The sequence below is a fragment of the Nilaparvata lugens genome, chromosome 3, assembly GCF_014356525.2.
Source record: "Nilaparvata lugens isolate BPH chromosome 3, ASM1435652v1, whole genome shotgun sequence".
NCBI lineage: Eukaryota > Metazoa > Arthropoda > Insecta > Hemiptera > Delphacidae > Nilaparvata > Nilaparvata lugens.
Window position 1 is genome coordinate 72852032 of NC_052506.1, and position 14850 is coordinate 72866881.

Below are 14850 nucleotides of genomic sequence, written 5' to 3' on the forward strand. Positions count from 1 at the left end.
GTAAACACCTGTTCTAAAACATATGTTTGAAAATGTCAAGTAGCCTATTAATAATAATAAAATAACCTTTGCTTATAATAAATAATAAGTAAGTAAATTACAGAAAATTGTAAAGAAAAATATTATTTTATCTTTCGAAGATAAAACTTTGTTTCTTTGTTAATATCTTTTGAAATTTAAAACTTCTGATTGTTCATGAAATAGATCCTACATTTTTATCTGAACAACAGAATGAAGGTTATCTTTGAAATTTTAGTTTTGCAATAGACAACTAACTTCGAGGTAAATACCAGCCAGAATATCTCTAAAATAGCCTACTACTTTTGAAAGTAGACATTAGACAAGTAGATTTTAAAATGGACATTACCAAGTCTCTTGAATTCTCTATTTTTTATAGGTTCTATCTCGATCTATTTTCTTCATAACAAAGACTAATAAAAGATCAAGTTAGTGTTTAAATGTTTTATTTTTATCCAAATATTTAAAGACTTGTAGATATAGAAATTGTAGGATTGTAGTTTATTTATTTTATTTTCTATTAAGACAATAGACTGATGAAACACTGGAACTAGACGGTATGTTCTGCCTTGAGTGGTGAAAGTATAAATTGATTACACAACTTCAAATTCCTATTTCCAACATTTAACACTAACATCTTTAGATCCTAAATTAGGTACAAAATAGAATTTTTATTAGACCGTTCTTTGACACCTGACGTGTGTTGAATGAAAACTTGTAACTTCCTATTAAGTTTGATCAGTTTTCAGGTCTTTTTTTATCTTTAAATTATGCTCATTCATTTTAGAAAATATATTTGAAATAGCAGCTTTCTAAATTACTATTCAATTTCTAGTACTTGAAAAATGTATTCATTTGTTGATTTGTTTCTAGATCCTAAAGGCCAGATGTGAAGTATATAAATGGCATCAACTGTAAGATACAACTCTTTCTGCTGGGGAATTGTGTTTGCATCAATAACATGGATGATAATTCTTTACATGTACTGGCTATTAAATACGGTAAGTTGTAAACATCCAGTCTCTGTTTTTATATAATAACATCTTATTGTTATTGTTCCCATTTAAACCAATTTATTATTATTGTAATACAAAAAATAACTAGCCTGAATAGATAATCGCAGAATATTGGTACGTTTTAAAACTAAAAATCTTGCAGTTAATTCCAATTGATGATATTCAATAAAATTTTATAAACTCTCCGTGCACCGCACTTCAAGAAAGAGATTCTTGACGCTTATATTCATATTCTGCTATATTCTTCAGAACTTGTAGTTTGCTAAGATTGGGCGATACATTGTATGCAGGGGGGCACTTTAGTATAGGCCTATGGGCCGCGGAATCTAGCATTGGGACCGACATAGATCGATAGAGGAGGTCAAGACGAGATAAACCATGTATAACATTGTTGTCGATTTCCAAGGATTGGGTGAAAAAACATGGCGGAAAGTTCAAAATTGTTATATAAATTTTTATTTTTTAAATTTTTTTTATAGCTACAATAGGTTTTAAAATGGTGCAATCTTAAGTAAAATTTGACGAGGAATCCAATAAAACCGGTTTCAGGCTTGTAACTCCTGTAGTTACTGAGATATTGCAAAAAATGCGCAAAAAAATCAAATTTTTGGCTTTTAAACTATTGGATTTAGTAAAATCATTGATTCTAAAGAAACAATGTTCAGTCACTTGATAGCCTTAACTCAAAATTGTTCGAAATATTTGCGAAAATAGAAAACAATTGCTCACTCGATACTTTTTAATTTCCATATTTAATCATTTTTTTACTAATTTTAGTGACTATTGAATTGGCTAAATCTGATTTAGATTTTTGCAGGGAATCCATTGAAATAGATTTGAGGTTAGAAACTTTTATAAACTATCAAGATATTTGGAAAAAATGCAAGAAAATGTAGTATTTTAGCTTTAGGAGAGTTCAATATGTTTGCATAGGCATAGTGTAGACTGATATTGAAGATCACATTCTATTCAGCTTCCAATGCAAATCAGAAGCTTTTAAAGATTATAATAATAATTAAATCAAACTGAGCTTTTTCCTAATCTAAGCTTTTCCTGACCTGAGCTTTCCCCGACTCTATCTTCTCCTAACCTAAGCATTACCCAATCTAAGGTTCTCCTAACCTAAGCTTTTCCTAACCTAGGCTTTTCCTGATCCAAGCTTCTCCTAATCTAAGCTTTTCCCAACCTAAGCTTCTCCCACCCTAAGCTTTTTCTGATCCAAGCTTCTTCTAATCTAAGCTATCCCTAACCTAAGTCTCCCCTAACCTAAGCTTTTCCAAACCTAAGCTTGTCCTGATTCAAGCTTTTTCTAATTTAAGTTTTTTCCAACCTAAGCTGTTCCTAACCTAAGCCTTTCCTAATCTTAGCTTTTCCCTAATCTAAGCTTTTCCTAATCTGAGCTTTTCCTAACTTGAGCTTTACCTAACCTAAGCTTCTTCCTAATCTAAGCTTTTCCTAACCTAAGTTTTCCCTAACCTAAGCTTTTCCTGACCCTAGCTTCTCCTAACCTAAGCTTTCCCTAACCCAAGCTTTTCCTGACCCCAACTTCTTCTAAGCTTTCCCTAATCTAATCATTTCTCAACCTAAGCTATTCCTAACCTAAGCTTTTTCCCAATCTAAGCTTTTCCTGATCCAAGCTTCTCCTAACCTAAGCTTTCCCTACTAATCTAAGCTTTTCCTAACCTAAGATTTTAATAGATTTAGAATTCATGATTTTACTAAACCCAATAGTTTAAAATACCTGTTAAACACCATGGAAACAAGTTAACCTCTTTTAAAACAAAAAAAATGCACTTTTCTGCACATTTTTTGCAATATCTCAAAAACTACAGGAGTTACGAACCTGAAACCGGTTTTATTGGATTCCTCGTCAAATTTTACATAAGATTGCATCATTTTAAAACCTATTGTAGCTATAACAAAAATTGTAAAAAATAAAAATTTTGAACTTTCCGCCATGTTTTTTCACACAATTCTTAGAAATCGACAACAATGTTATACATGGTTGATCTCGTCTTGACCTCCTCTATCGATCTATGTAGGTCCCAATGCTAGATTCCGCGGCCCATATACTAAAGTGCAGCCTGAAACTATAGGCCTAGATGAGATCTTTCAATACCTTTGAACAAAATAAATCGCGGATTATTTTAATGTTATTCAGATGTATATAATTTAATTCATTAAATAAATCTATTAAATCTGTATATAATTAATTCATTAAATAAATCTATTAAATCTGTATATAATTTAATTCATTAAATAAATCTATTAAATCTGAAGGAAAACAACTATTCGGCCGGAGAAATTGTGAATAATGTTGCTCAGTGTTACATGAAGAAGGCAAGTTATCTGTGTCCAAAGTTCAAATCGCTACTTTGGTTATTATTTTTACAATAGAATGCGCCCTCCAGATGATCGATAAGTATTTTCGAATTTATTGATGATTTTCAGCTGGATGCTAGCTGTTTATACTAATTTTATATAATCTTAGGTACAAATAGGGGTAGCTTTTTATCGTAACATTTTTTCCTGTTCAGGATTCTACTCACAGTTTCCAGCAGACGACTTTACCATTCACGCCAAGCCAACCAAGGATTAATAATGAGATCCTGCTTCCTTATGAGGATAACGACGCTCAGAGGCAGAGGGCCAAACAGAAATATTTCAAAAATCAGAATTATCTGCCAAAAACTAAGTACAAAAATAGTAAGAAATTAATCCAGCAGCTACAACCAGAACTTATCAAGCCAAACATAGATCTACCCAATGGTGAGTTCAATTTTGTACTTATGTAAGTAATTATCAATTTAACTGGGGTCACTGGGGTTGGGCTTCCAGAAGCATTGTTCACAGCCTTATGGGGAGGAGAGGTATCTCTTCTCCATGGTGACTCGCTAAGATGGGAGAATACAGACTATCTGTACTCCAGATGGCGTGTACCATGGATAGACTGAAGCCAGTTTCTCTCTATGGGGATTCCAGTCTTACCGTTCTCTTGGGGAACTCTAGACATTTTATTCTAGTGGGTATGTTGAGAGTGTGGCTATGCCGGGGACGCCTCCTTCATGGCTGGGCTCTCAACTCATGAATAGCAAGCCTCACAATAGGTGGGCTTAGCTTACTAAATACATTCTGCTGTCCTTCATGAAAAAACTTCATTCTTGGCTAGTTTTTCATATATCGGTGCAGTTAATTATATCCATGCAACAAGATTGATCAGTCCAGGGCAAGATATTTTTCTCGGACCGTTCTCGTGTTTCGGATGGACATGTTAACTGGTCTGTCCGGGCTGCCTAAAAGCAGTCGTTGAGTCATGTCAGAGGCCCAGAAATTGATCAGGTCAAACTGACACCAGACCTGAGCCAACCAGGTCACTCGGTATTATTATTTTTATCAATTACAATTATATCATAAAAAGCATTCTGATAAGTATTCGCCTATAGATTATTAAATTAATTTTTATAATTCGGATTATAAACAGTGTAATTATTATATTTTCCTACAGTTACGTTGAAAAGTGGCCATTGCTGCACTGATTACAGAACGCAAAGAATTACTTTTCCGCTCTAGTGCGGGAAAAATTTTTTCCGCACTCCAGATTTGCAACATGGCAACGCAAAATAGTTAGTAGGTTATATGGAGCACCAGTGCAGCAAAATCAAAATTAAGTTGGTAACTGTGACTGGTGCACGTTATAAGAATCTTAAAGGGGTGGACTGTGGTGGATGACAGCAGTTGACAGCACACAGCCGCCATTCAAACACACATACTACATTCTATTTTATTTATTAATAATAAAATTACACAGATATACATTTGATGGATTTCAGGCAATTTTACCCATAATTGCCCACTTTTCATATTCAATGGTAACTGTAGGAAAAACTTAATGTGAAATACGTGCGCAAAGTTCCTCTGCTGCACTCAAGAAACCATTCCGCCCTCGCCTACGGCTCGGGCGTAAACGTTTCTTTCGGTGCAGCAAACTGTCACTTTGCACACTAGTTGCACAAATAACTATTCTCATATCCACTAATTTCAAAAATTAATTTGTTCGTATACATGGCATTAGCTCGAATACATTAACCATTCAAGCAAGGTATTAACAGAATCTCACATTCAATAATCATTATAAATTGTATTCCTGATGATATCATAGATTGTATTTTGTAAACAGATTGGAGCTCTACATAATAATTGTACCAACTATGGCTATAATACGCATCTAACAAGTTTCTAAAATTGGGAAATATTACATATTTTTTACAGGTCTGGCAGAAATAGGCATGGTGAAGTCACTGGATGATTTAAAAGTAAGAGATGAAGGTTACCATCAATTCGGTTTCAATGCCCTCGCCGGACGTAATCTCGGCATGTTTCGTCAAGTTCCTGACACAAGACATAAATTGTAAGCATCTCAAGATTATGAGAAGCCTCTACTCAATCCTATTCTCACTGCTTACTCGATGTTCGTGTATTTACTTTTTGTAAAGTTGATATTGTGGTAATTATTCATATTAAATGAAAAAGACTAAGAAATTGTCAAAAAACCACAGTTTATTGATACTTAGAAAGACCGATCAGTTTTAGTTTATCAGAGATTGACAATGGTGTAATAACCGAAACCGGTCTTTCTAAGTATCAATAAATCTGTGTTTTTTTGGCAATTTCTTAGTTTTTCATTCAATTCGTGTATTTACCTCCCATTCTACCTCATGATCAATTCTTATCGATAATCAATAATAATCATAATCAATTTTCATTAATACTATTCAAAAAACTACAGTATAATTTAACCACGCTAAAATTTGGATTCAAACTCTTCCAAGTATTTGGACCAATATGATATTGTAATTGCCGAAAGTTTTTACATATAACCCACTATACATCACCTTTTCTAATATTCCATTTAGGCTATTAATTTTCTTTTTGGAAGTAGGCTATATCATATTTATCACATCATAGTTTCCTCTCAAATCTTGACGTCCTCAATTGTATATCAATAATCAATTTTTTTCAAATTATAGGATATCAAATTCAAGAATCAATAAAAATAATGTCATCCATCTATTTCTATCAATAGATTGTATCTTTGGATTTTGTGACATTTCTAATGAGTCTAATAATATTTTTGTGTATAGGTGTGGCTTTAATGGCTTGTCTAAAAATAATTTTGTTTACAGGTGTGACAAGGAAGAATATCCTCCGAAAATGCCGGAAGCGAGTATTATAATTTGTTTTTATAACGAGCACTTCGAAACATTGTTGAGATCTGTGCACAGCATTCTGGATAGAACTGACCGAGCTCTATTGAAGGAAATAATTCTTGTGGATGATTTCAGCGATCTGAGTAAGTGAAGAATGCTAGAAAAGAACTGTGAGTCAGACGTCTTTGAAAGGCAATATTATTGTGAAATAGAAGAGAAAACTTAAAAAATCAGGATCAGTTCTTCGACAACGTTGGCCAAACTCTGAATTATTTTAATGCCTCAATTATTCATTTATCAGTATTTATACCTTGCAATAGCAAAAGAATTAATAACTACATTCTATCACGATCAAATCACAATAATAATGTGCGTTCTTTCCAATTCAATATCTAGCTGGAGAGCTTGAATGGATATGAATGATTATCAAGGAGATGTCAACTTCAATAAACTTCTTCTGCTTTCTGTATCTGAAAAAAGTGAGCTTATTTAAATTAGAATAGGCCTACAATGAACAATTCTGCCGAAATATAAATATACATAAATATATATTTGCGTATATTGTTGAGTGATGAAGGATGTGATCAGTAAATTTTATTCATTCACTTATCCTAACACAAATCAAATACTCGTAGTTATGACTAGGAGAGAACAGCAGGCTTAGCCCGAAATGGCTCTTCTCCCAAATGTTATATACAGTATCATTTCGAAAGAACATGTTATATTCCACTCCTAAGAATCTAGGTCCAATTTTCTTCCCAAAAATAAATAAATTTGAAAGGCATGGGTTCTCTTTCATGAAAGACCCTGTAGAAAAGAAATAAGTTGTAACGTCTAGTGTTTTAGCCGCTTATTCCTGCATCAAATGAACATCCAAAATTGAAAAATTATTGACTTAATGAGGAATCATTTTAACTAAAGGGAAGAAATCAAATTATTTATTTAATCAGATAAATTTCTCACAAAGTAGAATTCAACATTTTTTATATGGCCACTGCTTGTCGTGATTACTATTATAATACCTGAAAGAGGAAGTGGTTGTAAACCAGAAATCAAAGTCGTATCTAATAGCTAAGATTAAATGAGTAGCATGCTCTCGTTTCTCTCATTGGAACTTGGAATGATGACTTCCTTAGATCAGTTCAACATAGTTTGCTTTGAGGTTCCAAATAACTTCCCGTAGTTCGGAATCTACCTAAAACTGTAACTTAGATCCATTTATCTCTTCATCCCTACTATTACCTGCGAAAAAATCTAAGGCTCATGTGATCATAATAGAAACTAACAGATGAATATTCTACATTAATATTTGATGCGAAATGAAGATATTCTCTGCAAATGATCTTCAACCGAGTAAAATCGATCGACAAACCGGGGAGTTATGATGGTAGTCATATGTAGTCTGAATTGTTCTTCATTTTTACTACTGCACAGCTCTTATCTTATTAGTAGCCTATGTGACGGTCTTTCTCAATAGTAAGCAGTCATAGTGACAATGATTTATATATTAAAGGGCTTTTATATAACAATAGCAGACACTGAAGTCATAGTATTTGGTCAATTTATCAAAATAAAGGTTGGTTCTAGCACTTTACGCTGTAGGTTTAACTTACTTATATTCTTACTTCTCATTTCAACTCTACATTTTTCCGTTTCAGAGGGTAGCCACGATGATGTTAAAGATTATCTAGATCGGAAGAATCTGACGAGTACAGTGAAGCTGTACCTGACTCCAGAAAGAGAAGGCCTGATTCGAGCTCGAATGTTCGGAGCGAGCCTCGCCACGGGCCAAGTGCTGGTGTTCCTCGACAGTCACATCGAGGTGAACAGACACTGGTTGGAGCCGCTGCTGGCCAGAATCGCTGCCGACAGGAAGAACGTGGTCGTGCCCATCATCGACATCATAAATGCCGATACTCTGGAGTACACCAGCTCACCCATTGTCAGGGGAGGATTCAACTGGGGTCTGCATTTCAAGTGGGAAAACGTTCTGGTGGGATCGCTTAATAATGACGCTGACTTCGTTAAGCCGATTAGGTATGTTTTTATTTATTTATTTTCAAGCAACAATATTCATTTATTCATTATACCAATTACAATTCATAGAGCTATTATGATGGGGAGAAAACAACAGTCTAAGGCTGGTCACACACCGATTAGTCAAGACAAGACTAGTCACGTTTAGTCACAATACTTCACATGCTTATGGAGTCATGTCTAATTGCAATGACTAATCAGTGTGTGTTGCGTCATAAGCAGCAATATGAAGTATTGTGACTAAACGTGACTCGTCTTGTCTTGACTAATCGGTGAGTGACCAGCCTTAAACTAAAACTTCTGTCAAATTGTCATAGAGTATAACTTTTTCAGGATAATATTTCAAGTCTTTTGAAAATTCTTATTTAGGATGATATTTTAAGTTTTCTGAAAATTTAGACCAATATTGACATACATTTTTTTTATTAAAGAATTTATAAATTTGACTGATGCTGTTGTGGAATTGATAAAATATAAATATTTTACAATAATTTCTTATTAAATCATATTAGTGTGTTGAGACTTTCAAGGTCTGACCAATCAAATCAGTTCTAATATTCTTCAAATGAAATCCTTGGAAAATCTACTCATCTGTCCGTTATTAGTTGATCAAACTTGAAAACTTGATAGAAATAATGGATTTCATTGAATGGGCTATGATGTAAGTTATTTGGAAACTGTCAAACTTCTTGCTATACTAAGCAGTAGTAGGATATACTCTCTGACATGCTTCTCGTAACTATGTTGTACATCTCATATACATTAAGCCATTATTGAGTATTATGATTTTTATGTTTCAATAAATTCACATATATAATGTATTATTTCAACAGTTCTCCAACGATGGCTGGTGGTCTGTTTGCTATTGAAAAGGATTATTTCAACGAACTTGGTCAATATGATCCGGGTATGAATATTTGGGGAGGTGAAAACCTAGAAATTTCATTCAGAGTGAGTAATCCAATCATTTACTCTATAAATAGTAATTGAATTAATATGAATAGCCTAATTAATTGTTATAATTAGTAAATTGATGACCATTATCCCTTTTTATAATTCATAATAACAAAATTCTCATCAGCTATCAGTCCAACCAATTCAGCGAAAAACTTCAATTACATATAAATTTCAAAAGAGAAGGAACTATTTATAAAGAGATGGAAAATATCAACTATTGGTTCAACTCCCCTTCCCAGAAAATTCTAGCTCAAGAGTTCCATATAAAAAGTGTGGCTGCTATCGGAAATTCCAAAGGTGAATTCAACCTTACTCATTCATGAGAAGTTGTTCCTAAACAACCTATTTTTAATGAATTTCATCTGAAAGTTCGAACTATATCATTCTTCCTGTTTTTAGACTCCAGTGATACTGATATTCTGTAAAATGTCTCTTACTAAAAGAAAGTGTGTTATTTTCTCTTCTTTGGAAATATTTTGTTGTAGATAATTTCAAGTTAATTGCCCTGGGTATAGCACACTATCATTCCGAGAAATATCCAAAACTAAATTCTTCAAGCTTACAGCAAGCTTACAGTTATCTTACTGTGTAGAGATTTTGTATTTATAACAATAATGCTATTGCTCTCTGAAAACTATATTTATTACGTTTTCATTCCTGTATCAAGAGATTCTAATTCAAGATTAAGTAATTATTGTTATCAACATTTTATTCTTATCTGCAGTGTAAATATTATATTCACAAATATTTGACTGATACATGTGCTTGATTTTTTTCCAGATATGGATGTGTGGAGGCACTTTGGAAATAATACCTTGTTCAAGAGTTGGACATTTATTTAGAAAACGGAGACCTTATACATCTCCAACTGGCGAAGACACAATGACTAGAAACTCATTAAGAGTGGCTCATGTTTGGATGGATGAATTCAAGGTAAATATATTTGTTATTTCATGATACAGTTAATTAAAAAAATAATCCCACTTTTATTCAACAGGAATACACGTTTCTGAATCCTTAAGTGTAAATAAAAATACTACACTTTGGAATGTCAGATTTCACATTATATCTTATTAAAGATTTTAGACTAGACAAGTGTTCAATGGTTTGAATAATCTCACTTCTCCCAAGAACCGGCTGAATTCACGTTTGTGGTTTTTCTATATCTCCAGTGTTCATAGTTGAGCACTCACATAGTTGAGTTGTTCATATTAGCTTCAAAGTCAATCAAATTTTTTACTAGATTTCCAAGGATCTTTCATTAATATGAGAAGACTGGCAGCAATCTATGGACCTTTCATCAATTTCAATGACTCCTCATTTAATATAGAATACTAATTACTGAATTTGATTCTCCTCGTTTCAGGAAAGGTTTTTCAAGCAAAGACCAGATGCTTTGAATGTTAATTACGGAGATGTATCTGAACGTCAAAAACTGAGAAGTGAACTGAAGTGTCGCAGTTTCAGATGGTATCTGGACAATATTTATCCTGAATTATTGCAATCAACGAACAATCCTGATCAAACCAAATCGAACAAAAAACCTGTTGTGATAGAAAAACAGCAATTCCAGCCTTGGCAGTTTAGGAAAAGGAATTATATTGCTAAATTTCAAGTAAGTTTAGGTTATGTTATCTGCCGAGTGGCCGTAGTCAATTGGATTAGACGCTGGCTCTATAATCCAGATGCCCGGGTTCGAATCCCAGCCCGGGTAGGATATTTTTCTCATGCCATTCCCGTGTTTCGGATAGACACGTAAACACGTCGGTCCCGGCTGCCTAAAAAGCAGTTTTCAGGTCATTTCAGAGGCCCTGAAATTGATCAGCGACCTGGAAACTCTGACACCAGACCTGAGCCAGCCAGGTCACTCGATATTATTATTATTAACTGCCAGGATATGATTTATCTGACTGTACAATATTCAAAAAGTTTTTCTGTTTTGCATGTTATCAATAATGAATAGCATTCAATTATTATCAAGTTAATAAGAATGCTCAATTATGAATTATATGATAACAATAAATACAATTTTTTTGTTTGCTCTTTGATATATAAAATGGAATATTTTTTAGCTTAATACAATCTATCTTTCTTGATCTTTGACATATCAACTTGAATTTTTTTCAGTTTAATAACATTCTTGAAACTTGCATAAAATTATGTTATAGAACGAAAAGGTTATAGAATGTCGAGTATTCTGTGACCCGGTAGTACAAAAACCTATTAAATCTCAATCATTATTGAATGTCTCGAGATTGGCTCTCGTGGTATTTAATCATGATTAAAATCCTTGTGCAACCGAGCCTGTATGTTTAGCTCTTATTATGTACTACTTGTGATGTATTTCATTAAAACTCAACCCATTTTTAACTGTATTTCTCAATTTAAATAGGAAATTCGAATTAATTCTTACAATCCTTTAATTTTTAGATTCGGCTCGGGAATAGCAGCTTATGTGTTGCAGCTGAAAAAGATTACAAGACAAAGGAATCTCTGTTGATTTTGAAGTCTTGCATCAGAGCCCAGAGCCAGGTAATGAACCAACTTTTATTCCGGTTCCCCTTCACATTTGTACAATTTTGCTAATTTTCTATGTAAGATAATCCAAATTCAAATTCTTTTGATATTCTACTAAAATAGTCCAAGATAATAAGATAAGTGTTAATACTTAATGTTCTCAAATTAGCAGGATACGAAATCATGTCTAGAGAAGGTAGTGTCGAGCTCATGAGTATTGTTTAGGAATTAATAACAATCTGATCTCTCATTGGCACATACAGTATGTGATTTTCGGGAAACGAAAATTTTCTACTAATAGTATAAAACGAATACTATTCTACTAATAGATAACCTACTTCTTCTTCTCAGCCTTTTCCCACTCAGGTGGAGTCGTTTCGGGTCAGTCTCTTCTAAGAGTCTCGGTCATGGGCTTCGTTTGGTGTTGGTCCCTTCTCTACAAGATCTTGTGCGATACAATTTTCCCATTCATTCCCCTAATAGATAACCAAATATCCTCTGGAAAATAACTGCATTATCAGTCATTTAATAACTATGTCAGTGCTGTTCATAACAAAAAAAAATTACTCGTGTACTTTTTCTATTATCATTTTCCTATTATTATTTTGTTCTAGATATGGTTTCAAACGGATAAGAACGAATTGGTTCTGGGAAAACTGCTATGTTTGGATGTAACCAGCGATGGGAAAAGACCGAAATTGTCAAAGTGCCATGAAATGGGTGGAACCCAGGATTGGAAGCATCGAGATTTTGTAAGATTAACTCTTTCCGAACTTAGTTATGTAATCCCGTATCTATATTTCCTATAGTGTAATTAATAGTTGAATTTTAAATATAGATTGTTTGATTGATTGATTATCGATTATTTATTGATTGATATAGGCTATCACAATTTCTATTAGCACAGATTCGCATAAAAAATAAATAGTGGATATCACAAATTAATCAGAAGAGATTGTTCATTATTATCGTCTCGGTATATTATTTTATAAATTGCTATCAGAAGTATTTATGATATAAGTTTAATTTTGTAACGTCAACATGTTACATTAGTATAATTCTACAGGGAAAATTCTCTGTATCGATGCTTCATCCTCAAATTGACTAAATTCAATTTTTTGCAAACAGATTTCTGAACTACTCCTTTTACTTTCGTTGATTTGAGCTTCTCTCCACTCAATCGAAATGAAATCTATCATTTAATGCCAAGGAAAATGCGAATCTCACACAATAATCTTTGGTTACATTGTACCTCGTAACAGTATTAAAGTTTTGTTCACAGATTTTTTCCAAGGTGAAAGTTTTTTAGAAAAACCATCCTTTTTCATTGACAATAGGCCTATAGTTGTATATCAATCTTGACTCATTGCTTTGCTTATGTATGTTATATCACCAAAATTGACTACACCTCACTGAAATTTTCGGTCAATCATCTGCACTAATAATACGAATGTGCTTATTGTCTTGTGAAGTTTACTGAATAGTAAAAATGATATGTCAATCAATCAATAATTTTGTTATTATAACACCATAGTACACAAAAGAAAATCAAATACAAAAACAATACAGTCAAGATATACAGGATGGGCGAAAAGTCCGAGAACGGCTTAATATCTCATACACAAAGGTAATTTGACGGTGGGTGTGATTGGGGACCCTACTCAAATTGAAAAAAAAAAAACACTTTACTATGACTTAAAAAATCTGGTCCGCCATCTTGGATCCGTCATATTGAATGCAACTTTATTTTTTTAAATAGGAAGGTGGTCATGCGATACATGATTTAGATGCGGAATTTCAAGAAAAAATGAATGGTGAAAACCGCACATCGATATTTCAAACCGTTTAGAAGATATTCACATTATTAATCAATACCATGCAAATCAGAAATGAAATACTGTACATATAAGTGGTATTGATTAATAATATGAATATCTTCTAAACGGTTTGATATATCGATGTGCGGTTTTCACCATTCACTTTTTCTTAAAATTCCATATCGAAATCATGTATCGCATGGCCACCTTCCTATTTGAAAAAATAAAGTTACATTCAAAATGGCGGATCCAAGATGGTGGACCAGATTTTTAAAGTCATAGTAACGTAGTTTTTTCAATTTGAGTAGGATCCCCAATCACACCCACTATCAAATAATATGAGATATTAAGCCGTTCTCGGACTTTTCGCCCACTCTGTAGAAAGAAGATAGTATTATTTTATTATTATTATTATTATTATTATTATTATTATTATATTATTATTATTATTATATTATTATTATTATTGATTGAAGATATTAGATATCTTACACTAGATATTTTTGTAGAATTCTGCATAAATATGTCTTATTGCTTTAATAATATTCATGCTCGATAATATTTCATAATGTTTTGACTATACTACACATAAACTTATCTTTTTATTTTCGATTGCAGAGAAAAACTCCAGTCTACAGTCATGCAGCCGGCACTTGCCTCTCAGTATCCAGCGCAAAAGCTAATAGCGACGTCATCCTTGAACTGTGCAGCAACGACAACACAAATAGCCAGTGGGATCTAATATTCAATGATAGCAATAGGTAGTAGCCAGTAGGCCTATCGCATCGAGGAGCATAATTGATATTCAGATTTGTCATCAATCTGCCATCATAGCATTGAGGTGTTTATGAAGATCGTTGAATCACGTCGCTGTCAACGAGCTCTGTGATTGGATCAATTGTGGGTGAGTTGAAGAATAATTAGGTTGTGTATGAGTGTGTTGATATTGGAGATGAACTGTGACTGATTGCGAACAAAGTGAAATCTCAACAGTTGAGAACTTTCTATTCTTCCAGCTTCTCTCAAATCTATGACTAGACGTATAAAATATACTATGAAGTAAGGGTATGGAAAGATCAATAATTCTGCGGATAGCTCAGAGAGGGAACAATGCAATGTTTCCAAGTGCCTAAGACACTAAGTAAATACAGAATTTCGATCAAAACAAGAACCTATGAATGATGGTCCCAGTCATACTTTGATAGCCTTGTAGAAAAAATTATACCTGCCAATTGAAAAAATCTATATAAATAAAAATCGCGCCTCAAATTTTGACATTCA

The 14850-nt window shown here is 33.2% G+C and overlaps 1 protein-coding gene across 3 annotated transcripts; it reads left to right on the plus strand.

Annotated features, from left to right (window-relative positions):
- On the plus strand, window positions 1-14850 carry LOC111055177 (polypeptide N-acetylgalactosaminyltransferase 11). Of its 3 annotated transcripts, none has more exons than XM_039424494.1 (12): window positions 1-88; window positions 892-1019; window positions 3572-3803; window positions 5304-5442; window positions 6218-6384; window positions 7900-8278; window positions 9112-9229; window positions 10016-10168; window positions 10602-10850; window positions 11666-11767; window positions 12367-12504; window positions 14188-14850. In XM_039424494.1, exons 2-12 carry the CDS (start codon window positions 921-923, stop codon window positions 14332-14334), a joined length of 1923 nt encoding a protein of 640 aa, XP_039280428.1. In that variant the 5' UTR covers window positions 1-88; window positions 892-920; the 3' UTR covers window positions 14335-14850. The 3 variants fall into 3 exon arrangements, with proteins under 3 accessions (XP_039280428.1, XP_039280430.1, XP_039280429.1); XM_039424496.1 differs by having other exon boundaries at window positions 10-282; XM_039424495.1 differs by lacking the exon at window positions 1-88 and adding an exon at window positions 423-446.

What these genes read in the sequence shown, in the direction of transcription:
- LOC111055177 (XM_039424494.1), top strand. Translation starts at nt 921, where the DNA reads ATGGCATCAACTGTAAGATACAACTCTTTCTGCTGGGGAATTGTGTTT. An exon ending in TGTACTGGCTATTAAATACG is followed by an intron (nt 1,020 to 3,571) that starts GTAAGTTGTAAA and finishes TTTCCTGTTCAG; the next exon opens with GATTCTACTCACAGTTTCCA. An exon ending in TTTGGATGGATGAATTCAAG is followed by an intron (nt 10,169 to 10,601) that starts GTAAATATATTT and finishes TCCTCGTTTCAG; the next exon opens with GAAAGGTTTTTCAAGCAAAG.